Genomic DNA, 24,139 nt, shown 5'->3' with positions numbered 1-24,139 from the left:
GAACGGCTGGCTGCCCGGGACTGGGAGCAAGTGAAAGCAGCCACCGTGCGTCCAGAGGCCCTGTCCCTGGGCTTCTCCCCAAGGCAGAGTCCGGGCTTCTGGGCTCCCCGGGAAAGCGTCGTAGCTTGTGCACCCCGGTGGCTGGTGCTCAGACTTGTGTGTTTGCTTATTTGATTTATTTGGGGGTTTGTTGGCTCCATCAGGCCCCAGATAGGTATCAAGAAGTCATCATGTGCTAGACAGCGGCTTGGTCTTTGAGAAGCTTCCAGATGGACGGAGGTGAGACAGACAGACACGAACACTCAGACTGGGGGCCAAGTGAAACGCCGAGACCCCACGGAGTCTGCGTTGTGGGAGTCCCCGCCCTGCCACTGTGCGCATGCCCACCCCCACCCGGGGCCCTCGGTCCCCCCAGAGCCTGGGCTCGTTCACGGGGCCGCGCCCCTCACCGGGTGCTGAGCATCTCTCCCAGATGGCTTTGCTCTCGGGGTCTGGAAGCCTGAGGGCCGTAGAGACTTGGGGTCTCCCTTCTTCCCTTGGAGGTCCTGGGAGGCAGGCAGGGAGTCTGCGTCCTAGGCGGGAGCCCCGTGGACTTGGGGTTCGCCCTGCTGTTCCTGTCTGGGTGCCCCAAGCCCGAGTCCTTTCATGGGGTGGATAATTGAGGCCAAAGGAGACGTGGAGCGTGCTGATGGCGGTCACTGCCGGGCGCTAGCAAGCTTCCTTCCAGCTCAGGGTGCTCGCAAACTGCACAAAGGTGGAGGAAGAGGTTTGGGAGAAGTTTCTCGATCCGTGGTACGTACCCACGTGAGCTCCGGTTCCTCCTCCCCCCCCCCCCCCCCCGTGAGCTTCTACTCAGTCGTCAAAACCCCTCGGGGTATCCATGTCCTCATGGTATGCAGAGTCCTTCCTCAGGGTCGCTCCACCTGGCAGCCCTGCAGGGACGGGCGAGGCCAGGCTCCTGCCCCTGGTCCCCTGCAGCAGCGTCAGCCCTGCCGTGCGCCCGCCTGGGGAGGGCCTAGACGCTGCCATCACGTCGGGACCCATAGCACAGGCTGCAGGGAGAGGACGAGCCGCTCAGGGAACGTGGGAGTCGGGGCCGGACGGGCTCGCCGAAGGCAGGTCCTCAGAGCTGCCTAGCATGCTAGCCGGGGAGTCTCCTCTCGCCCCCCAGGGCTGAGGGCAGGGGCCCCCACTTGCAGCCCTGTAGGGGCTCATCTCTGGGGAGGGAGAGCCAACTGCTACCTGACAGGCAGAGGGTGTCTTGGTTCCTGCTGGGCCGTGCAGGAGACCGGGCAGCCACGGTCCAGATTGCTGGACAGACGGGGTGCTCCCGGATGAATCCCGCGCCCCGCCCGCCTCCCGCGCTCCGCCCTTCCCCGTCACCCACTCTGCTCGACAGCAGACTTTCTGAGAAAACCATTCCCAACGGCCTCAGGAGCCCCACCTCACGCCTTCCTCCACAGCCGCCCCTGCAAGGGGGCGGGGCTGAGCAACACCCCCAAACCCAGTGCACCCCAACAGTCTCAGCTGGAGAACCCCTGGCCATGTTGACAGGGCTGGCTGGGCCCACACGGGTCCTGCTGGTATACCTCTATCTTCTGGGACTTCCCTGGTTCCCAAGGAACTTTCCAGAAGCCCTAGGCTGAGCTGTAGTCCCAGCCCTCCTGTGGCCTTCCATGGGCCTGTGTGTGTGTGTGTGTGTGTGTGTGTGTGTGTGTGTGTGTGTATGTGTGTGTGTGCGCGCACGCACTCCAAGCCTTGGGGTTTGAACTCAGGGCCTGGACGCTGTCCCTGAGCTTTTCTGCTCAAGGCTAGTGCTCTACCACTTGAGCCACAGTTCCACTTCTGGCCTTTGGGCGGTTCATTAGAAAGAAGTCTGACAGACTTTTGTGCCCGGGTTGGCTTTGAACTGTGATCCTCCTGAGTAGCTAGGAGTACAGACTTGAGCCAGCAGCACCCAGCTCAAAGGTGGTTTGAAAATGGCAGCGTGATGTGGCCAAAGGGAACGGAGCGGGAGGGGCGGGCATGGGGGGAGCTCTGGGAACCAGGCCCCTGCTCTGGCTTTGCTTGAGGCTGCTCAGGCTCTGAGAGAGCGCGAGCGGGCCCGTGGGTCTGTGCCAGGGTCCCGAACCCGCGGGGGCAAGCCAATCCAGCGGGAGGCGACTGAGCACCAGTAAGCAAGTTGTAAAAGCCAGCTCAGACACAACATCTGGCAGCTGCTTCAAATAGTTCTCTGTCTGCAGTTGGAGCTGCTCTCGGCCTCCTGTAAATCAAACCATGTGCACAGAGGAGCCCTGTGCCGGAGACCCAGGCACCCTGGCCTGGCCGGGGCCCAAGCGCACCCCCCCTTCCCCAGAGCTTTAAATAGCCCAAGGCTCACATTCCATGTCCTTGTAGGATCAACTCGCCACAGCTCACAGGAGAAACGACGTGATGTCCTCGCTAGGTCTCTATCCAGTGACCTCCGGTGCGTTAGCCGGGAGCTGGAGCCGTGGGGATGGTCAGGGCCCTGTGTATCGAGTCCTCGCTGAGCCGGGTGCTTGTCATCCTACTCGGGAGGCTGACGTGTGAGGATCCTAGCTCTGGGAAACTCTAATCGCCAAATAACCAGCAAAAAGCTGGAAGTGGAGGTATGGCTTCAGTGGTAAGAGCTCCAGCCCCGAGCGAACAAGCCAAGCACGAGTGGGCTGTGCTTTGTACCTGGATCATTTAGTAAATTCTCCAGCCCCCCCAGGGGAGGGGACTGGGGCAGAGATGTGAGGACAAGGTTGGACAGTAGTCTAGAAGGGTCCGTGTCCTGATGGGGCACGTGTAGGGCTCACCTGCGTTGAGGGAAAGCTAAGGGCCTTTTGATAAGATTATCCTGGATGATCTGGGTAGGGCCTCCATCTAATGCCAAGAGGGTAGGTAGCCCTCCATGAAGACAGGCAGGAGCCACCAGTGCCAGGAGCCACCAGGACCCCTAGAGGCTCCGGAGGAAGGGTGGCCCTGCGCAGCCCTGGTGCCCTGGGCTGTGGCAGAGTGAGTGTGTCATTGTATGTCACCCAGGAAGTGAATGTAACGCGCAACATGGCGGATCAGCGAGGTCAAGCCAGGCCTCCTTGCTCTTACCTGCCCTCTGCCATTGGCAGGCTGGTTTGTAGAACCGGAGTCTCATTTCCATCCGGAAGGACAGGGGGACCGCGCAAACCTGCAAAGATGCCGTCCTGGGGAAGTCCTGGGGGTCCTGCTGAGCTCAGCAGGCACGTGCGCATGTGCACACACACACACACACACACACACACACACACACACACACACACACACACACACACGGGACTCCCGCGCTCTGAGGAGGGCAGGGAGGCAACCGCTGATTTCGATGTCGTCAGTGCACTCTAGACATTGGCTCGCGAACCCCTAAACCTTCCTAGGAAATAAGAAAAGGGCCAGGCACAAAGGGCCACGCTCAGAACGGACAAATTCTCCGCAGCAGAAAGTCACTCTGTGTTTGCCAGGGGCTGCACCCAGGGGCGGCGGGAGCCCCGGGGACGGACTCCCTTTTGGAACTCGATGGAGGGGAGACGCGCATGACGTTGTGAATGTGTCCAAATGGATGCAAGTTTGTACATCTTATTTCAGTCGTACTGGGGTTTGGACTCGGGCCTTGGTGCTTTCTGGACAAGCACTGTACGATGTGAACTGGTTTATCTTTCAGATAGGGTCTCACATTTCTGCCTGGGGGCTGGATTCAGAGACTCTTCCTGAGTAGCTAGGCTTACAGCTGTGTACCACCGCGCCCAGCATAGTGATTGAGAGACGGTCTCAGTAACTTTTTGTTTAGGTTGGCCTAGAGCTGCTCTCCTTCTGATTTCCACTTGTGAAGCAGCTGGAATGATATGCGTTCGAACCCTGCTCCTAGCACTTAAGTATGTACTATAAAATGGTGAATTTCATATCATAGGAACTTCACCTTCATTGTAACTAAAAGGGCAGCTTCAGAGTAGACTTCCTAGCTGGCACGGACTGCCTGGTCCATGGCTTCAGGATCTGACAATGTGTCCAGCTTGTGGTCCATCTTTCTAGGAACTCATCTCCTTGGGGAAACTGAGGCTAAGGGGAAGTGCCCCGGGCTGTCTGTACTTCCCTCCATCCCACTCTTTGTTCCTAAGGCCAGTGCTTTTGTGCCCAGTCAGATGCTGGCATTGTGCCAATGACCCAGCCACTCCGGGGCTCTGAGACCCTGACAGCCACAGCTGGCTGAGCTGGGCCACATTGGCCTTTCCAGCATCTTCTTCCTCAAAGCCTTTCCAGGCCTTAGCTCCCTGCAGGTCTCTAAAGGAAAGAGGGGCCTATCCAGGTGCACCTAATTCCAGGACCCTGAAGAACCCCCAGAGCAATGGGAAAATGCAGATTCCCAGGCCCCACTTAGGGTCTATCAGGCTTCCTGAGATTCTGCTTTATCCCCAAGTTCCATTGGTGCTTTTAGACACGGGGGCAGCCGTGACCCACAGACAAAGCCCCCACCTGGGTCCTTCGCCCATAGGCCATTACAAGTCACCTCCTGAGTGACACAAGCAGGTCCCGCCTCAGACACCATCGGGGGGAAGGGAGGAAGAAAACTAGCTCACAGAGGAGACCTGGAAGGGGGCTGGGACCAGGAGAGAGACCCAGAGGTCAGAGGTCAGAAGTCAGAGCCACTTTTGAACCAGGCAGTCCTCGGCTTGGGTTTTCTACTGAGAACCTTCTCTCTGCCTAGAAACTCACGATCAGACCAGTAGTGACAGTAGCTGTTTTTCTGTGGCCTGGGAAGAAAGGTCCAGAGAAAAGTTCCTTTTCTGTTTTCTTACAAAGAAATGAAACAAAAAACAAACCAGAGTCTAGAAGAAGATCCCACTTTGGAGGCCCAAGGACCAGGAGGATGGGCAGCCCAAGTCCTGGCTTCCAGGAGTTTCTCAGTCCCGAGAAGCCCTAGGAGAGCTTTGAGCGGCTTCCTCTGGCTGGCTCGCTCAGCCAGGACGTCATTTGCTCATGATTTCCTCCCTGGTTACCATAGCCTTCCAGAAAACACAGCAACCTCCTGGCTCCGGGCAGCTCTGTAGTTCAAATATTCCTTGTAGCTGGAGTCCAACCATGTTTGGGTGTCTGGATTGGAGCATGAACTAATTGCTCTGTCCTCGGCCCCCTCCCCAGCTCCCCACTGCATAGTTTATGGTTCAGTGAAGTCCCGCCGAAGAGCAGGAGGATGGAGGCCGAGGCCTCTTCCCATCTATGGCCAATCCCCACAGTCGCTACCTGCTGCAAGGCAGGGGATTAATTACCCTCACATGCGCCAAGTCTGCACAGATGGTTTTATTAATACTGCGCCCTTCAACACAAACCCTGCTCCCCCAGAAGTCTCTGGCAGTACAAAGGCCCTCATTTTCCCCCAGCCTCCCCTGCCGCCCCTTCAAAGGAGCCAGCGTTCCAACTGCAACCCAGACATGAACTCCAACCTAAAAATAATTCGAGACCACCCTTTCCTCCACCCGCGTCCGGGGTAGGCATCTAAGGCATCCTTCCCCCCCCCCAACACCCACTGGAGCTGGGGGACCACCTGGGGGAAAAGAACATTTATCAAGGAGCCGCTTTAGGAAGGCTTGGCCCACCTTCAAACACTAACCTCCAACTCTGCAAGTGCCATTTTCCAGAGGTGCATCAGGTAGTTTTTATTTTTTATTTTTTTGGCAGTAGTAAGGTTTGGGCCTAGAGACTCATGCTCACTGTTCAGGTGCTCTACCACTTCAGCCACGCCATCAGCTTTTTTTTGGGGGGGGTGGGGGGGCTGGTACCAGGGCCTCACGTTCCCCCTTGGCTTTTTGCTCAAAGCTGGTGCTCTGCTACGTGGGCCGGATCTTCACTCCAGCTTTTTGCTGAGCGTCTCACGGATGTTTCTGTCTGGGCTGACTCTGAGCCTCAGATCTCGGCTTCCTGATTAGCTTGGATTACAGGCGTGAGCCACAGGTGCCCGGCACCGCCATCTTAGGCAGTAGCTGTGTTGTTCTGGCCTCCGACCCTCATGCTCAGATAGGCAGGGCCACAGATCTATGCCTAGTTACTTATTGAGATAAGGCCTTGATAGCTTTTTTGCCTAATCTGACCCTGAGCCTTGATCGTCTCGATCTCTGCCTTCTGAGAAGCTGGGATTACCGATGTGAGCCACAATGCTCAGCTGTGCGTGAGTTTTCAAAGCATCTGGTGACACATTTACTTAACCTCAGTCCCCCTTGTTACTTGCTTACTACATAGACACATTCATGAACGCGGTGTCACCGAGGCTTGTCCAAGGCCACGGTGTCAATATTTGAACCCAGCTCTGACTCAGGAGTCCATGTGTTTGAGCCCAGGCCAACTTACATCACACTGAAATCATTCCCTTTACTCAGCACCTCTTGGAGGCAAAGAGCTGATGCAGTCACCAATGGGCTGTCACAGTCCCTCAGGGATTGGGTCACCTATGGGGGGGGGGTGTATGGTGGGGTGGGGGTCACAGATCCCTGGGCCTGGCCCCAGAATGCTGGTTCTGGAGGCTCAGGAAGGGCCTGGAATCTACATGTTAAAGAACACCTCCTGGGGACCCCCAGAGCCAGGGTCTGAGGATGCCCACCTGCAGGAACTCAGAGAGAGAGAGCTAGCGCACGCTGGTCCTGGGAGCCGGAGGTCCTCAGGATAGGAGCTCCTCACTGGGGTTTGAACTCGGGACCTCACCTTCTCACCTGGCTTTTCCCCTCAAGGCCGGTGCTCTTAGCAGTTGAACCCCACCTTCGCTTCCGTCTTTTTGCTGGTTAGTTGGGGAGAGCAACGTCATGACCTTTTCTGCCTGGACTGACTTTGAACTGCGGTCCCCAGAGCTCAGCCTTGTGAGGCACTGGGATTGTAGCTGTGCGCTGCCAGCACCCAGGCCCACACAAGCTTTTGAATGGGGCCCGCGGCTGGTGGTCACGAGGGTATAAACCGTGTTCTGTTAGGCTCGGCGCTCCCCTCCCCTCAGGCACAAAGAAAGGACTCCAAAGTGCTTTCATATTTTAACAAACTTTCCTTTATTAGGTGACTATTATGAACCATCATAAAATAGAACGGGAGTTTCAAAACTGTACATGCCACAAGGCTCTGGGCTTGGGAAGGAGGGCGGGGTTGAGGACCCCCAGGAGGCTGGGGGGTGCAGGGAGAGCCTAGTGATTCACCAGCTCCCACGGGGGCAGTGGGGTCCAGGTGACAAGTGGGGGGGTCTAGACAAGTAGACCCCTGCTCTTGTGCAACATTTGCTAGAACGCGACCCACCCTGAAAGTGGAGCAAGGGGAATGATCTTCAAGAGTCTCGCGGGAAAGGTCTCCTGCCCCAAGGGGGAAAAAACCCCACCCCGCGAAGGGGCAGCACCCATTCCTCACCCAGTCTTGGCACCCATTGTGTGCTTTAAAACATATACTTCACTGGAAGAAATTTCTTTTTAACGGTACCCTACAGCAGCTGCTTAAAACATAATCTTATGGACAAATATATATGTATATATATTAAACATTTTAAACACATAAAGACATCTATTGTACCTGTGCAGGAATGAACAGACCTCAGATTCTAAGAGAGCTGATTTCAAGATAAAAGAACTGGCGGGGGCCGTGGCAGGTGCTGAGTGCTACCTGGGGGCTGCTGGGGCCTGGGGTCCCCCCACCCCGGAGGCCCTGGGGATGATGAGCTGGGGGCGCTGGCTGCTGTAAGGCTCAGCTCTGGTCTCCCCTGTGCACGCGGGGCCTGGCGTCGAGAGCCCTGAGATCCACTCCTTTCTCTCCCTTTCTCCGCCCGATATTCGGGGCCCAGAGCTTCTGCGGCCGCCCTGGGAAACTCAGCGGGAAACGCAGATGGGAATTGAAACTCACACCCAAAACACCAACACCAAACAAACGAACGAACGAACAACAGGAAACCAACCTACCGAGGACGAAGGAAACTCCCACGTGTGCAAGGACGCATGAACCCCGGAGCGAAGTGGCTACCCCGGGACCCCGGGAACCCGCACGGCCGGCACGGGAGCTGGGCGACAGCCCCCGGAAAGTAGGCGAGGGGTGCACACAAAGTCACCCCGTGCCCGCGTGCAGGCGGGACCCCGGGAAAGACAGGTGCGGCCCACGAGCCCTGGGAGGAGGCAGAAAGCAACAGAACACTCCGAGGGGAGGAGGCTGAACGAGAGTTTTCCTTTCTAAATGGAATAAATAAATGGCCTTTGTTATTGTTAAGAGAATAAATACAGGGTATGGGGCATGGGCGGCCGGGGTCCGAGCTGGGTGCTACCCCCCTGGGGCTCGGTCCTGGCATCTACCGGGCAGGCCCCCTGAGCCTCACCTGCAGCCTGGCCTCCGCCCTTCCCACCCCTGGGATTGCTGTCAAGCTCTGGAACCTTCCACTGGCCCCATCACCTTAGGAGCCCCGTCCCCAGGGGACGCCAGTACTCAAAGCAGCCGGCCCCTCCCAAGAGCAGACTGCGCCCAGGGAGGCTTTCGTAGGAGTTTATTCTCCGTGTGGTTGGCGGAGGGGCCGGGGCTCGCCCCTGGGGAAGGAGCAGGGCCCCGCGTCCGGGCCCCAGGCCTGGGGCAGAGGCGGCGGGGAGGAGGAGGGGGGCGCAGGCTGCTTCTGCCAGGGCGGCGGCGGGCGTCCATGCCAGGGGCAGGGCGGGCGGGGCCCGGCGAGCTGGCCCGGCGGCTGCGGGGCGGTGGCGTCCGGCGCGTCACTGGTACAGGAGGTAGGCCTTGAGGGAGGCGGGCAGCGGCAGCGTGGGGATGGCGCCCAGGCGCTCCTTCCCCAGCGCCAGGCGCACCGAGCGGCGGCACAGGTCCATGAGCGGCAGCGGCTCGGCTGGAAACCAGGAGAGACGGGAGAGAATGTCAGCTCAGGTCAAGGAGGGTTCCAGAACAAGCAGCACGCAGCAGGTGCACAGGATACCCTGGGCTCGTGGGGATCTGAGCAGGTGATTACGACATGCCGTTTTCTTTGGGCTTTACGCGGACAGTGGCACCCACAGAGCAGCTCCTCTGGGATGCAAAGCCTGGCTAACCTCCTGCCATCTCTGACTGACTGACTGGCTGACTGGTTTTCTGAACTGGTACTAAGGCTTGAACTCAGAGCCCCCTTCACTTTTTCTGCGCAAATCTGGTGCTCTACCACTGAAGCGACAACTCCCAACGCTTTGCTGGTTAACGGGAGGTCAGAACTTCCTGCTCGATTTCAGTGTCCTGAGCGGCTGGGAGGACAGGGCTCGCCCCGGGCACCTGCTTCCTCTCTGCAGTGGGCGTCACGAGTGACAGCACAATCCGAGATGCCACCGCCGCCATCTCCCCGTTACCACTTGAGCCATGCCCCTAGGCCCATCAGGTGGCACTCTGTGGGGTGTGTGTGTGTGTGTGTGTGTGTGTGTGTGTGTGTGTGTGTGCACGCTCGCGTCTGCACGCACACACCCACAGACATGCATTCCAGTCCTGGGGCTTGAACTCAGGGCCTGGGCTCTGTCCCTTAACTTTTTCACTCAAGGCTGGCACTGAACCACTTGAGCCAGCTTTTGGTCATTTATTACGGTTGGCCCAGGGAAGAATCTATCATCCTTCTTCTTCTTCCACCAGACACTGACCTCACCTACCCAAATGACTCCTGGCGAGGACCGAGCGCCTCGGTGAAGGGATGCATGCAGGTCGGTGGGGGCAAGGGAAAATGTCACATCAGGAAGTCACCCTGGTGCAGCAATGCTCACGCTGCTCACCCTTCACGCTCCCCTGGCAGCTCAGTGTTCACGACCTGTCACCATTGGTCCTTCTGGAAGCGCTTCCAGAAGCTGCCTCGGCCTCCGCCTGAGCTTCCTGACCTCTCACGGGGCTGGATCTCGCCCTGCCTGGCCCTTCCCATACTCTGGTGGTCACATGCAGGGTGACACCTTCCTATTTTATTTTATTATTCTATTTTTCTTTTTTCTTTTTTTTTTGGCCAGTCCTGGGCCTTGAACTCAGGGCCTGAGCACTGACTCTGGCTTCTTTTTGCTCAAGGCTAGCACTCTGCCACTTGAGCCACAGAGCCACTTCTGGCCGTTTTCTGTATATGTGGTGCTGGGGAATTGAACCCAGGGCCTCATGTATAAGAGGCACTAGGCCATATCCCCAGCCCTATTATTCTATTTTTCTATCGTTCATTCTTATGGTGCTGGGGAGGGAGCCCGGTACTTCGTGCGCGTGAGCTAAGTGCTGGGTAAGTGCTCTTCCCCTAAGCCTGTCGTGGTCACGGGTTTTTAAATGTCACCTGTATGTAGATGACCCCTGGCCCGTGTACCAGATTCCAGGCTTTCCAGCCCCACTCTCACACATGGAAGCAAGCATCTCAACCGACTTCCACCCTTCAACCTGCTCCTTCCTCTGGCTTCCTCATCTCATCTCGCCAGACACAGCCCCCACCTTCCACTTTCACGGACCTAACGCTGCAGTCCTCTCCATGACTCCTTCTCCTGTCCTCTGTGATCCACTGATGGCATGTTCCAGAACCTGGCCGCTTCCCACCACCTCTGCGGCTCTCACCCTGGACCAAGCCTTCTCATCTCTCACTTGGACAACTGTCATGGTGGCTACTATTTCCCAACCATCAGCAAAGGGTCCTTCTAAGGCCTGCGCCACCCCCTCAGTAAGGACGCTGGTGGTGGGCGTCCCTGCGGTGGGTTGATGACAGAACACCCTCAAATGGCCCACTCAGCATCCCTGGACCCGGCCATCTGTGGCCTCAGGGGGGTCCCCCAAAGTCATCCGTACCTGAGTAGCACTGAGAGAGTGGAGAAGCCCAATGGGGAAGGCAGCAAAGGATTCAAGTGGGGAGGGCGAGGGTTCTCATCCCTGACCAGGAGTGTCCTAACACTTCCAGTCTCTGTCCAGATTCCCAACACTTAAAGACACAGTTTGCAACAACTTCTTCCCACTTGCAACCCTCCACCCAAATCGTGTAGGATTTTCCAAGCACGAACAATGGGAAACACATTCAACCTCCAGCCAGGATGCAGAGTGAGGCAGCATCACCTCCTGGGCCACGGGCCTACACCTCTCGCACGGCGTGGGCAGAACTTGTACTTGAGAGGCTGCCCTCCCAAGGGTAGACAGGTCCCAGGTCCCTCCCACTGCGCAGAGTCTGTATTAGAGCTGGGATGCACCAAACAGTCATGCAAACTTGCAGCGCTCATGAGGCTATCAGCAGGCGGACGTTCCCAGACAGACAACACTGGGCCACTCTAGTTGGACACTGGTGGACCCAACCTGTAGTCCTAGCTACTGAGATGGCCGAGATCTGAAAGTCAAGGTTGGAAGCCAGACTGGGCAGAAAGATCCAAGAAACTCCATAACCAATTAACCAGCGAAATGTAAGACTGGGGTCAAGGCTCAAGTTATGGAATACCGTCCATGAAAAACAAAAAAGTCTGGCGGGACCCTGAGGCCAAGCCCCCAGTACTGGTGCAAAACAGCCAGGTACCAGTGCTCACACCTATAATCCTACTGAGGAAGGAGGCTGAGATCTGCGGATTGCGGTTCGAAGCCAGCCTGGGCAGACAAATCCAAGAGACTCTCATCTCCAATTAACTTGCAAAATGCTGAAAATGGAGGTGTGGTTCAAGTGGTAGAGTACCAGCCTTGAGTGAGAAAGCCAAGCAAGAGCACAAGACCCTGAGTTTAAGTTCCAGGACCAGGACACACAAAAGAGACAGACAGACAGACAGACAGACACACACACACACACACACACACAGAGCAATGGTCTAGGCCGGTCAAGGCCACTCAGCCTGGTGATCCTGTCATCTGTCTTCACAGAAGGCTGTCGATGTCCCTGAGTTACTCAGCAGGCAGGGCCCGGCGCCAGGTTCCCCGCCAGCCTCCATGCTGGGGAGCAGGGTTCAAAGCCCTCATCCCCCACCTAACAGCCCGTCCTTGTGCAGGGTGAATTTGGTGACGGGCTTACGCCATTTATTTCTGTCACCTGAGGAGATGGACTCGCAGAACTTGCTGTGCTAGTTCCTCAGTCTGGGACTGGGTGACTTCCTCGGGGAGGCTGCCTGCGGCGTGCACGCCTAGCTGCCTCTGCCAGAAGCCCCATGGCCGCGGGGCCCTGGCTGCACGGGGAGAACCACGCAGCCTGAGGACCCTGCACTGCAAATGTCCCATCTGGCTGTCAGCTCACTGTTAGCCCCTAGCAAAGCCCGAGGGAAGGATGGAGAGAAACCAGCCAGGAGGGCTTCCAAAGAGAAAGACAGAGGCTTCACTCACGCCTGACCATCCTGGATGCGCCAGTAGTTTTTCCGAAGAGTGCACTGACGCCTCTTCAACAATCTCCCAACATTGTGACTAAACAAGCCCCTTCCAGGGTCATGTCCAACCCCAGGAAATAGCCAAATCTGAGCAAAGGGGGTCTAGAACTGGACAACTGCAGGTCAAAGCTGGAGGTGGGTCAATCAGAAAGAAACAAAGCACTCATTCATCCCTCCATTCATCCATTCATCCACTCAACCATCACGGACCGATCCATCCATCTATCCACCACCCACCCACCCACTCCATGTACCATCCATCCAGTCACTTATCATCTGTCCATTCATCCACCATCCAGCCATTATCGATTCACTCCTCCATCGCTCTCCTATCCCTTCATTCACCCAACCTCTCATTCTACCCACCATCTTCCAGCCAGCATCCTTCCACCCAGCCAGGTCCAGGAGGGTGGGCTTACAGTCATCAGTCACCCTCTCATTCCCCCTTCCGTGCATTCATCCAGCCAGCCATCACCCGGTCACCTAGGAGACACTGGTCAGGTAATCTAGAAGACGTCAGCCATTCCTCATTTAACCAGATGAAGGCAAGAGTGGCCTTTGCATATACTGGCACACCTATTTAAAGACAGTTTGGGTCCAGCGACTGCGTAATCTTTTGGCCCACTTGCACGGAGCTGGGTGGCGGGTACTGACTTAGACGCGGCGGGGAACACTTACGATCCAGTCCATTCAAGTAGCGCATGCGGATCTCGCAGTGGCCCCAGACGGCGCTTACTACAGGATACAGTTTTTTGCCTTTGAGCCCGCGAAAAGCCACTCCCATGTACTGTCCGTCCACAATGAAGCTCAGAGTGCCATCGTCCATGTCCAGGGCCACGAGGAAGGAGTCGGGCACAATGAACGTCTCATCCGGCTCCAGAAAGGCCGGGTAGGTTTTGCTTGGCTGGTTCTTGCCATCATGGTAGAGCCGGTTGCGCCCCAAGTCCCAGCCCCAGGACTCGTGGTTATTGCCCACAAGGGTGGTGTACCCCACCGAGTGCAAGGGGGCATCGGCCGTGGCCACGCCCACCACCGCATGCGTGCCTCGTTGCCTCATGGCCCACGTGATCTGCCACACATGCAGCCCGCAGGTGTACCCCACTTTGCCCCTGATGGCGTCCGTGCTCTGGGCCACCGGATGCCGGTGGAAGATGAGCTTGTCGTCCTCCTTCACGAAGACGTTGAGCGAGCGGTCGTTGTTGTTCCACGAGTGGAGCAGCTGTATGTCGTAGGACACGGGGGGCATGTCCAGCAGCAGGTCCAGTCGGGTGGGCTTGCAGTAATCCAGCCCCTGCAGCTTCTGCTTCAGGGGTCGGTAGGTGGGGTCCCGCATGTCCACAGTCTTGATTCCTCCGGTGACCTTCTGACCCATATTTACCTCGGCTTCACCTTCTCACCGACTCCCAAGGCAAACTCATCAATCTCGGGGCCGGGGCTGCAGCTTTCTGATCGGGGCCAGGCAGGATTCCTCGGGAAGGTTGCTAGGAGACCTTGCACGTTGTGGAGCACTCAGTATTGCCTAACGCATGGAAAGAGAAACAGGAGGCTGTGTGAGCAGGGGCGGAGGACGAGGGGGAAGGCTGGGGAGGAATGCGGGCTCCCCACCCAGCGGCCTGGCGTGGGGCAGGCGGGAGCCCTGGCGCGGGTGCCCCGTCCCCACGGCTGTGCTGTCGCGAAGCGGAGGGACCGTCTGCTCATGGTCTCCGTGGAGAAGTGGGGGCCACGCAGTGGATGCCCACAGCTACCTCGTCAGGGCGTCATCGGGCGGGAGGCCGGGGTGGCCCAGGGCCGGCGCCCAGCCACGAGCAGCAGGCAGCTTTGAGGCCAGGATGGAGAGAAGCAGAGGAGGGAGGTGGGACCCCACACAGCCGCCGGGTCTGAGGTGCTTCACCCCAGCTCCCGCTCCCGCACAGCCACCTGACAGAGGCCATCAAGTCACCCGGGGCGGGCGGGGCGCCGAGGCCTCCGCGGCTCTCCTGCCTGGACTGCCACAGCTCTTCTTCCCGTTTCCCGGGGGTTAAGTGGAGATAAAGAGTCTCACGGACTTTCCTCCCAGAGCTGGCTTTGAACCGCGATCCTCAGATCTCAGCCTCCTTAGTAGCTAGGATGACAGGCGTGAGCCACCCGCCCCTGGGTCCACTGTGGCATGGGGACTAAGATTTTCCCCAGCATTCCCAAGCGCCCGCCGGGTCATCTGCAACACGAGAGTCGTCTGTGCGTCACACTCTTATCTACGATCACACGGGGGCGACGCTCCGAGCCGGCCTGGCACACTGGCATTTTACTTTTGCCCTTATGTTCTGACAGTGTGTTCAGCCGGTGCACAGACATCCCAGCCACCTGGTCTTCCTGCTTGCCACACCTGGCACCATGGTTGAATGCCACCTTCTGGCCATGCGCCAAGTGCCTGGAAGCCGGCCCAGCTGGAGCAGGGTCGCGTTAAGGTCTCTCCTGTGCTAGGGCTGGGCGAACTCGTTCTGGGCACGGCCAAGTGACAACGGCTCTGCTAGAGGTAAATCAATGGGTGTGCTGTGTTCCAGCTACACTTCAGGAAAACAGACCGTGGGCGGGGCCTGGCCCAGGGGCCTAGTGTGCCGGCCCCTGCTCTAAACCTGTGCAAAGTCCCTGGACACGGGTGCAGGGCGTCGCTACAGGCGCTGAGGCCAAGTGACCGGCAGGGCCACAGGTGGGCGGCGCGGATCCTGTGAACACCGAGAGAGACGGGCCTCACTGGGCTACGAGGGCACCGGGCACCACGACAGGGGCTGCTCGGGGTTACCCCCTTCCCGGCTGTTCCGGGGGGGAAACGCTGAAGCCTAGGCCTTGTAGGAACGTCCGGGTCAGGGTGACGGCGTGAGCACACGCCTGTCTCCGGGCAGGAGAACACGGGCCGCAGAGGTGTGACTGGAGAGCTGTATGCCGCGAGAGGACGGGGAGGGCCTGCCTCCGCCACGGTCGCCAGCCACCACCCGCATGTGGGCTTCACATACAGCGTACGCCCGTGTGCACGGCGCACGCGCGTGCTGCACGCACAGAGCGGTGGCAGCAGTGGCTTCCTTGGCTAAGGAGCAGGGCGGAGGCGCGGCGGTGGGGCGGCTCCCTCGCCAGCAGCTTCCGCCCCCTTCCCGCAGCAGGCCCGGCGTGCCACCCGGACGCAGCGGGGGTGAGGGGGACCCCAACGCCGAAGGCAAGCTGAGGACACACGGTGAGACAGAGGCGGGACGCCGAGGCACGACGCTCACACGCAAGCCCTCCCCACCCCCGCCAGTGCCACGCACAGGCCTGGCCGGCATCCATCAAGCAAAACCTTTCCACCCAGGGTGGCTGGCAGCTGCTCGGAGCCGGAGCTGTGTGGGCCCCGCGGCACTTCCGGTGGACACCTGGCCTTGGAGAGGATGCGCGCCCAGTCTGCCCCCGCTGCTGCTGCTGAGCGTCCTCGCGGGGGGTCCCGTCCAGAGCCCAGCACTGCCGTCCAGGAGGGAGGCCAGCCGGAGAGGTTTGCTGGGAACACAGGGGCTGGGGCAGCCAGGCCACGCGCCATCGCTCCCCACTAGTGTGGGGAGTCAAATACACTCCAAGTTGCCACACGATGAGCACCTGGGGCCATGGCTCTCACCCCTGCTTGGCACGACCTGAGGTAGATCACCCATCCTTCAGGGATGCTCTCTACCCGCGAGGGGCGGGAGACACAACCCGGCCCACGTGGGGGGACGCCAGTCACTGCACGAGCCACGGGGGAGAGGAAGTTGGTAGGACCGAACCGGCGAGGGCGGAGGGCAGCTGGAGGCGCGCAGGGTTAAGGAATCGAGGAGTGGAAGGGCTGAGGGTCGGGCGCCTCCTGCACAGGTAGTTACAGGGCGTGTCCAGAGCCAGGCCCCTGGGCACACAGGGGCAAGGTGGCGGTCCCCTACCCGCATGACCAGCGGCCTGGGCCTGCACCAGGGCCCAGGGGTGAGTCTCAGCCAGAACCTCACTGCCACGAGGCAGAGAGCAGCTCTCAGGAGAACCAGCAGTAACGTAAAGCAAAACCACGAGCACAGCGCAATCCCCTGTCCCCAGAGCAGACTAAAAAGCTTCTCTCTGTCCATGTTTAATGATAGACACAAAGGCCCGGAAGACTCCACACCGCGACTCTCCCTGCAATTAATCCTGGGAGGGGACGACAGGAGACAGCTGCACTCAAGCACACTGTGTGTGTGCTGGTCCTCAGGTTTGAAGCAGGGCCGGACACTGTCCCTGAACGTTTTTGCTCAAGGCTGGTGCTCTACCCCTTTAGCCACAGCTCCACTTCTGGCTTTTTGGTGGTCAATTGGAGCCTCATGGATTTTCCTGTCCCCGCTGGCTTTGAACCATGATCCTCAGATCATAGCCTTCTGGGTAGCTAGTAACACAGGCTACAAGATGAGCTACATATGAGCCATGAGATCCTGGCTGAAACGTGTGTGTGTGTGTGTGTGTGTGTGTGTGTCTAGGTACTGTACTTGAGCTTTTTTGCTCAAGGCTAGCACTGTACTACTTGAGCCACAGCTCCACTTCTAGCCTTTTCTGAGTAGTTTATTGGAGATAAGAGTCTCACAGACTTTCCTGCGCAGGCTGGCTTCAAACCATGATCCTTAGAAATTAGCCTCCTGAGCAGTTAGGATGACAGGTGTGAGCCACCACAGACCAGCTATAGCAAAGCCTTTTTTTTTTTTAATAGCAGATCTTTCTATTGTAGATTCCCAGGAAACCAATTCACAGCTAATTTTCTCCAGGTGCAACACGACATAATGATAATTTTGCACCATCAAACAACCAAGTATAGCAAAGCTTTTTCAAAAAGCCTATGTGTGTCTGGTGCCTGGGGCTCATGCCTGTAATCCTAGCTACTCAGAGACTGAGATCTGAGGATCATGATTACTACTACTAGCCCAGGCAGGAACGTCCATGAGACTCTTATCGCCAATGAGCTGGCAAAAAGCCAGAAGTGGTGATGTGCCTCAAGCGGTAGAGCGCCAGCCTTGAATGAGAAAGCTAAGCAAGAGTGTGAAGCTGAGTTCAAGCCCCTGTAGGAGCATACACACCTATACACATGCACACATACACAGTGGAACGTGACGCCTACCACTGCCACCAAGACTTCCAACTGTGCTGCTTCTAAATCACTCGTTTACCCAGGAAAGGTCAGGGCAGCTGTCTATTGCCACAAGCCCCACACAGCTGCCCCATCCCACCACCCAGCCTGGTGGGCTGTAGCTCAACTCTGTGCCTGGCCAGGGCCTGGAGCGGCTGACCGGCCCTAGGGAAGGGAGGGCGACAAGCCTTTCAGCACGGGGCTCGGCTGGCCTGCCTGCAGCCCTGCGGCCTCCCTCCAGGGAAAGCCCTACCTCCCCTTTCTCCAAAGTGCTCTCCTGGGTGTGTTAGCCCTGTGCAGCTCGTGCCTACGGTTGGAGACAGCACCGGGGCACCCAGAAGATGGGTGGCGGGGGACGCCCCGAGTGGCAGCTGTGTGCCCACCTCCTCGGCTCGGCTCCCCTCAGCGCCTCCGACCCCTGAACAGCAAAACCATTGTTTTGCTACAAGACCAAGAAAGACTAAAATTCAGGATGTGGAACAAGGTGACCTATTTATAAAGCCTCCTTTCACCTGCAGATCAAACAGCCTCCCTCCCCACCCCTCCCAACACACACATCAGTGGTTACAACCTGGGATTTTGCAAGAGAAACACGCCCCTAGCTGTCTGCTATTCTACCGCCCCTCTGGATCACTGGCTAATTAGGGTTCCCGGCTGCGGAAATGCGGCTGGCGGGGCTAAGGTGCCACCACCCTCCGGACCATATGGTAGCGATGCCATATGGTAGCGATCTCTCCCGCCAATTGCCCCTTAAGGAGTACTCTACAAGCATATAACATCTCTGCCCCTGGACACACCAGAAAGCATTGGACCATTCTGGAAAGTTCTGACAAACAGTTCTGGAGAGACAATTCCCACACAGTCCACAGCGCTAACCTCTGACTTCAAAAGACCAAAACTGCACCTGCCACACACACCTACAGCAGGACGGAAATTACTCACTCACTTTCAGAAAGGGCTTACATCAGTTGAGCGGTGCCCCTGGGAAACCAGAGTGCTATTCATACAGAGACTGGAAATTAAAACACACAGTCAGGGCTGCAGCCTAGTTAGAGCAGTGACGAGGAGCCCCGGGCTGAAGGGTCCCGAGAGACACAGTGGGATGTCACCTTCAGAGGCAGTGAGGACACAGATCCCGCATGGCTAGGGCACCTGGTCCACGCAGAAGCCGGGGACCCCAAAGAACAGAAGGAGCAAGGCAGGGGAGAGCGGTTCGTGGTCATCACCCTACGTTAGAGGAAGAAGGGTGGCGATCATGATTTCAGGATAAAATTTATAGCTAGAACTCCTGACAACGGGAAGAGATGGGACAAGGATGGGAGGGGTGGCACTGATGTACTGGCTCACGCCTGCAATCCTAGCCACTCGGGAGGCTGAGATCTGAGGATGGCGGTTCAAAGCCAGCCCGGGCAGGAAAGTCAATGAGACTCTTATCTTCAATTAACCTGGAAGTGGCACGGTGTCTCAAAGTGGAAGAGCCTAGCCTTGAGGAAAAAGAGCTCAGGGGCAGTGCCCAGGCCCAGAGTTCAAGTCCCACGACTGACAAAAAAAAACCCCAAACATTCCGTTCCTTCAGCCCTTCCTGTCCCCTTCAGTGCCGGGGGACACGTGAAGGCAGAGCACCTGAATGCTAAGTTCACGCAAGCACTCAGCTGGGAATCTCGAAGGCAGGCCCAGGCCCTTGGCTCATTTGCTAAGAAGGCATCTGGAAGCAGGAGAAATGGGAAATGCAGGAAGACAGGAAGGCCCTGGACAGCCCCATATGCTCGCAACACCCAAATCCAGTCATATAAAGCCCCGAGGTCAACAGCAGAAGTCCCTAGAACACCCACGGGGGCCCTAGACCCCTCCCTGGGACCATGTCAGAGGTACAGATTTTTGGCTCCACAACCCTTCTGAACCAGAAACTTGGGGTAGGCCCTTTAGGGGTTTAGGAGGTGCTACGGTTTGAGAAATCACAGATCTAAAAGAATTATTTACATTTTACAATGTTCACATTTTAGGGCGGAATGTGGCTTAGTGGTAGAGTGCTTGCTTAGCATGCACGAAGCCCTGGGTTCGATTCCTCAGTACCACAGGAAAAGCTGGAAATGGTGCTGTGGCCCAGGTGGTAGAGTGCCAGCAAAAGAAGAGTGCTAGCCTTGAGCAAAAGAAGGTCAGGGGCAGTGCTCAGGCTCTGAGCTCAAGCCCCAGGACTGGCAAAAATAAAATAAAATTCACATTGAGAATCTGCAAAAGTCTTACTCCGTGTGTGTGTGTGTATGTGTGTGTGTAATTAACTGGCGTTAAGTGTGTTGTAGACTTTCCTGCCTGGGCCGGCTCTGAACTGTGATCCTTAGATCTCAGCCTCCTGAGTGGCTAGGAGTACAGGCGTGAGCCACCAGCGCCCGACGAGGCAGTTTGTTTTTTAACTTCTTATTCTATCTTGATATGAACTATTTCCAATGCTACACTCGCCATAAGAACTCTCAATACAGAAATGTATGAAGTACAAAGGGTTCCTCCTTCCTTTTAGACTGTTCTGGGGCACATACACAGATACAAGGACCGTCACTTCTGGCCAAGGGTCACAACACAACAAAACAGCCCTTTGTGTGCTATCAGTCTTTCGGTGACACGTCCCTACAGGACACCTGAGCCCTCTGCCTGGGACGACAGCCACGGGTGGTTTAAGCATTTCCTCCACAGCCAGGTGACTTCATTCGGCTCCCCATTCACCCTCAAAACCTTGGCTCTCAGGGTTCCCCGTCCACTGACGTCTCCTATAAACGAACATCCACACAGCCAACGCGCTTACCCCCGGGCTTTCTGGTCTTGGCGACTGTCGGCGGCAGGCTGGGCCCAGGTGCGTGGCGCGTCGAGCGGACCTCAGTGGGCCGGCCGCCAATGGCGCTGGGAAAGGTTCTAAGAGGAATCAACGCTGCGTGGACTCTGCGACCCAGTCGCCTTTCCCTGGCTGGGATTCCACAGGAGAGAGGTAAATCCGGGGGCCTCACGGGCAGCTGGGAACAACAGCCTGCAGGAACTTCCTCGTGGACGTTCCAGGCCTTCCTCTTGCAAGCCCGTCAGCCTAGAAAGTCCTCAGTACTCTAGAGGGGAGGACTCTGAGCTTGCTCAGAGTCACTGGCCCCACATACGTCTAGGCAAGATTCCGGCGGCACCAGCTTGTCTCATGCAGGAGAAAGCAAGTGACCTCTGGCCAGCACATGGATGGCACATTCCCCAGCTTGCAAAAATAATTGCTAATGGGAAGATTCACTGTACAAGAAGCAAGCCAAGGCGGGTGTGGTAATCCATACCTGTAACCCCAGTACTACATAGTGACAGCTTTCCTCAAAAAAATAAACCATAAGGGGCTGGGAAGGTGGCTTAGTGGTAGAGCGCTCGCCTAGCATGCATGAAGCCCTGGGTTTGATTCCTCAGCACCACATACACAGAAAAGGCCAACAATGGAGCTGTGACTCAAGTGGTAGAGTGCTAGCCTTGAGCAAAAGAAGCTCAGGGACAGCACCCAGGCCCTGAGTTCAAGCCCAGGACTGGCAAAAGAACAATAAAAAAATCCCCATAGCTAAACATAGAACTAACGTATGATCCATCCATATCACTCTTGGTCCAGAACATTACAAGTCATGTTGGTTACGAAAAAGACACTTGCACATCCGTGCTCACTGCTGCATCATTCAAAGCAGCCGAGATATGGAAACAACCCAGGCGCCCTACAGGAGATGAGAGGATCAAGAAAATGGGGTGCCTATACACAATGGAACAGTTGCCATTTATGGGGAAATTGATGAACCAAGAACAACTCACGTTAAGTGTGGTAAGTGAAGCTCAGAGAGACAAATGGCGCATGTTGCCTCTCATATGTATAAGCTAGATCTAAAACACAAGTGGACACGACAGCTTAGGTGGGGCTCTATACATTCACACGTGAACAGACCCAAGGAGGATGGACGGACAGCCTTAGGGAGGAACCCACAGGTGGACCGCCTCTGAACATCAACAGTGACATTCATCAAGACCAATTCCAAGAAGTGGACACATGCTTTGTTTTGTTCTGTCTTTTTTTTTGGGGGGGGGGAGAGGGTGGGGAGCACAGGAATGGAGGGAAGAAGAGTGAGCAAATGCAGTCACAATATTCATTACATACTATGTAAAACACACATTATTTAACTCGGGGTAGGGACGGGAGGAGAAAACGGGAGAAAGCAAAGGAAAGGGTGGCATTGCCCAGGAAGCATTGGTCATGATTTGACTTACGAAATTGTAACCCTTCTGCACAACTCCTTAAAGTGACAAGAGAACACACGCAACAGCACAGAAAAGCCACCATGTGCAGGTAGAGGGAGAAAGGAGCACAGAACAAAAACGCTCCGCACTAGCCTGGCAGTCCAGTCTCGGGCGCCTCCCCACGCCGTTTCCCCGCCACATGTAGTGGAAATGCCCACTCACAGGTGGACACACAAGAAGCCAGCTGGGAGGCGCACCCACGATGGGGCAGTACTCAGCCAGAAAAAAGGAAGCTCTTGCTCTTGCCCTAACGTGGATGGACTGAACGCTTTCCACTACGGCAGGGAAGCCAGACACAGGGGCCCGAGGGGGCGTGGAGCGCGGCGGCCAGATACTAGTGAGCTGCCCTCTCCTTACACAGGCAGGCGTGCGGTGTGAGTTTCGCCTCGGTAACGGAGGAGCGCCCACCTGTCCCGCGCCCTCGGGGACGGGGCGGCTGTGAGGAGGCGCAGAGCTCAGAGGGGCTGCTGGCTCGCCAGGACTAACGGCGTTCAGAGGCGGAGTTGAGAGCCTCAGGCCGCGCGGGCAGGGCCTCCGCCCTCCTCCCCGTCCTCTTCTGCAGAGGGAGAAGCGCGGGGCGGGGGCGTGGCAGCCCCGAGTCCGCAGCGGCACCTGTAGATGGAGTTTCTCTGGAGGAATCTGGCGTGTGGGCCTGCATCGCGTGCCTGTGCCCGAGCTGCCAGGGGGAGGGGGAGGGGAGGGGGAGGGAGAGGGGAGGGGGAGGGCGAGGCCCACCTGAGCCTCGCTGGCGGGAGAGGAGATGTCAGGACAGACCGTGTCCACTGCAGGGCCAGGCAGCGCGGGCCACACCCTAGGCTGCTTGCGGCGACAGGAAAGCATCCCGCCGCGCAGCTCCGCGATGGCACGGCCCGGCTCCCGGCCTCGCCCCCAGCCAGGGGGTCCTGGGCTGAGACACAGTTGGAGGGGACTTGTCACCGCATGCAAAGGACGGATGGATGCAGCCCCAGGATTCCCCCTCCCCTCAGCCGGGCTGGGCCTCCCTCGTGTGCAACACCGGCACGCTGCCTGAGCCACACTCACTGGAGGGAGACCCAGCCACCGAGGGCGCGCGACACCTCTCAGCTCTAGACGGGGGTGACCTGGGGAAGTTTCCTCCCCTCGCTGAGCCTCAGGTGCCTCAGCCACTGAAGTGGGGGTGATGGTGGCTCGCCTCACGGCTTTGTTTTAATGGATCCCAGGAGACACTTAGCAGTCAATGAACAGACACCACTTGCGATGTGTTCATCGTTGGGTTGTGCAAGGAGCACAGAGGAGGGAAAGACAGGAGGGAAGGAAGCAGGGAGGTCTTCTGGGGTGGGGTCTCTGGGTGTCCCCCAGGGTCTGCCCCACCTGCACCCCCAAGGCCAGGGAGGAAGGGACTGAGCACCTGGACACCTCCGGAAAGCAACTTGCCTGGGAGACACCTCTGTTCCATTTCTCACGTCTTGAGAACGTGGGGAGGAAGGGGGGAAGTGGAAAAAGGGAAATTGGCTTGCTGTCCATTGAATGGGCCAGTCCAGGAGGCAATCACGGCCAAGAGAGGAAGCGACGGTAAGCCCACAGTCAGCCACTTGAGTGTGACCTGCACCCCACGGCCCTGGTCCATGAGAGGTACAGGCAAGTGTGAGCTTCACGTGCTTGCCTTTGCAACACTGGGGCGGGGGGGGGGGGGCGGTGCTGAGTACAAAAGGAATTTCCTGAGCAGGCTAGATTCCCAGGAAATGAGAACAGTGCTTCCAGAAGCATCCCTGTGTCCCTGTGCCCTGTCCCTGCCAGCTCCACACCCAGGTGCAGGGGACCCCTCCCCCCCGGCCCCCGCTGCAGCCTTCCCGCCTGGGCACACGTTTCTGCTGGACTCGATCCCGGCGCCCGCTCTCCCACCAAACACAGAACACGCCGACCAGCCCCGATGCCGTCCTTTCCCTGCTCATATCAAAAGCGCCTCTTTCTGCTGAGGCAGCGAGACCTGCCAACAAAACAGCCGCTGGGACCCACGTTTTCGCAACACAACGCGCTGACAGTGAATCACGGAGGTTTGATGAGATCGGCAGCTGGACCGGGGGCAGAGCCCGGGCCAAAGTCACACGGCGGGGCTCTGGGGTCCCGTGCTCTGCCGCTCCGAGCCCCACATGGAAAGCCAGACAGGATGGAGACCCTGACGGCCTCTTTAGGACTTGGGATCCAGGTGCCCAGCACGCCCAGCGCCCGTGCCCGGTAGTGACACCCATGGGCGCCCACGGTACAGAGGTGGCCTGGGAGTTTTGTGGAATTAAAGTCTCAGGTGACCTGTGGGCTGTGCATGTGAGTCCCTCCCTGGGGATCCTGAGACGTGGAGGACACCCAATGCCTCAGGAGGAAGGCAGGTGGAGACCCCCACCCCCCCAAGCTGGTCCTGAGACGTGGA

At 57.7% G+C, this 24,139-nt stretch overlaps 1 protein-coding gene across 6 annotated transcripts in view; it reads right to left on the bottom strand.

Annotated features, from left to right (window-relative positions):
* The window catches only part of Spsb1 (splA/ryanodine receptor domain and SOCS box containing 1), a 61,888-nt gene that overhangs the window by 6,039 nt on the left and 31,710 nt on the right, over positions 1-24,139 (bottom strand). For 5 of the 6 annotated variants that reach the window (XM_048350189.1, XM_048350190.1, XM_048350192.1 and 2 more), the window contains exons 2-3: positions 13,011-13,851; positions 7,040-8,866 (exon numbers count right to left, since the gene is read on the bottom strand). In XM_048350189.1, the coding sequence (XP_048206146.1) occupies positions 8,739-8,866; positions 13,011-13,704 (822 nt within the window). In that variant the 5' untranslated portion in view covers positions 13,705-13,851 and the 3' untranslated portion in view covers positions 7,040-8,738. Of the gene's footprint in view, positions 1-7,039; positions 8,867-13,010; positions 13,852-24,139 lie in introns of those variants that run through there. The other variant, XR_007211503.1, reaches the window with a different exon arrangement.

Source organism: Perognathus longimembris, chromosome 7 (assembly GCF_023159225.1).
Source record: "Perognathus longimembris pacificus isolate PPM17 chromosome 7, ASM2315922v1, whole genome shotgun sequence".
Lineage (NCBI taxonomy): Eukaryota > Metazoa > Chordata > Mammalia > Rodentia > Heteromyidae > Perognathus > Perognathus longimembris.
Note: the sequence above shows the minus strand (reverse complement) of the source record. Positions and strands in the feature narration are given on the sequence as shown.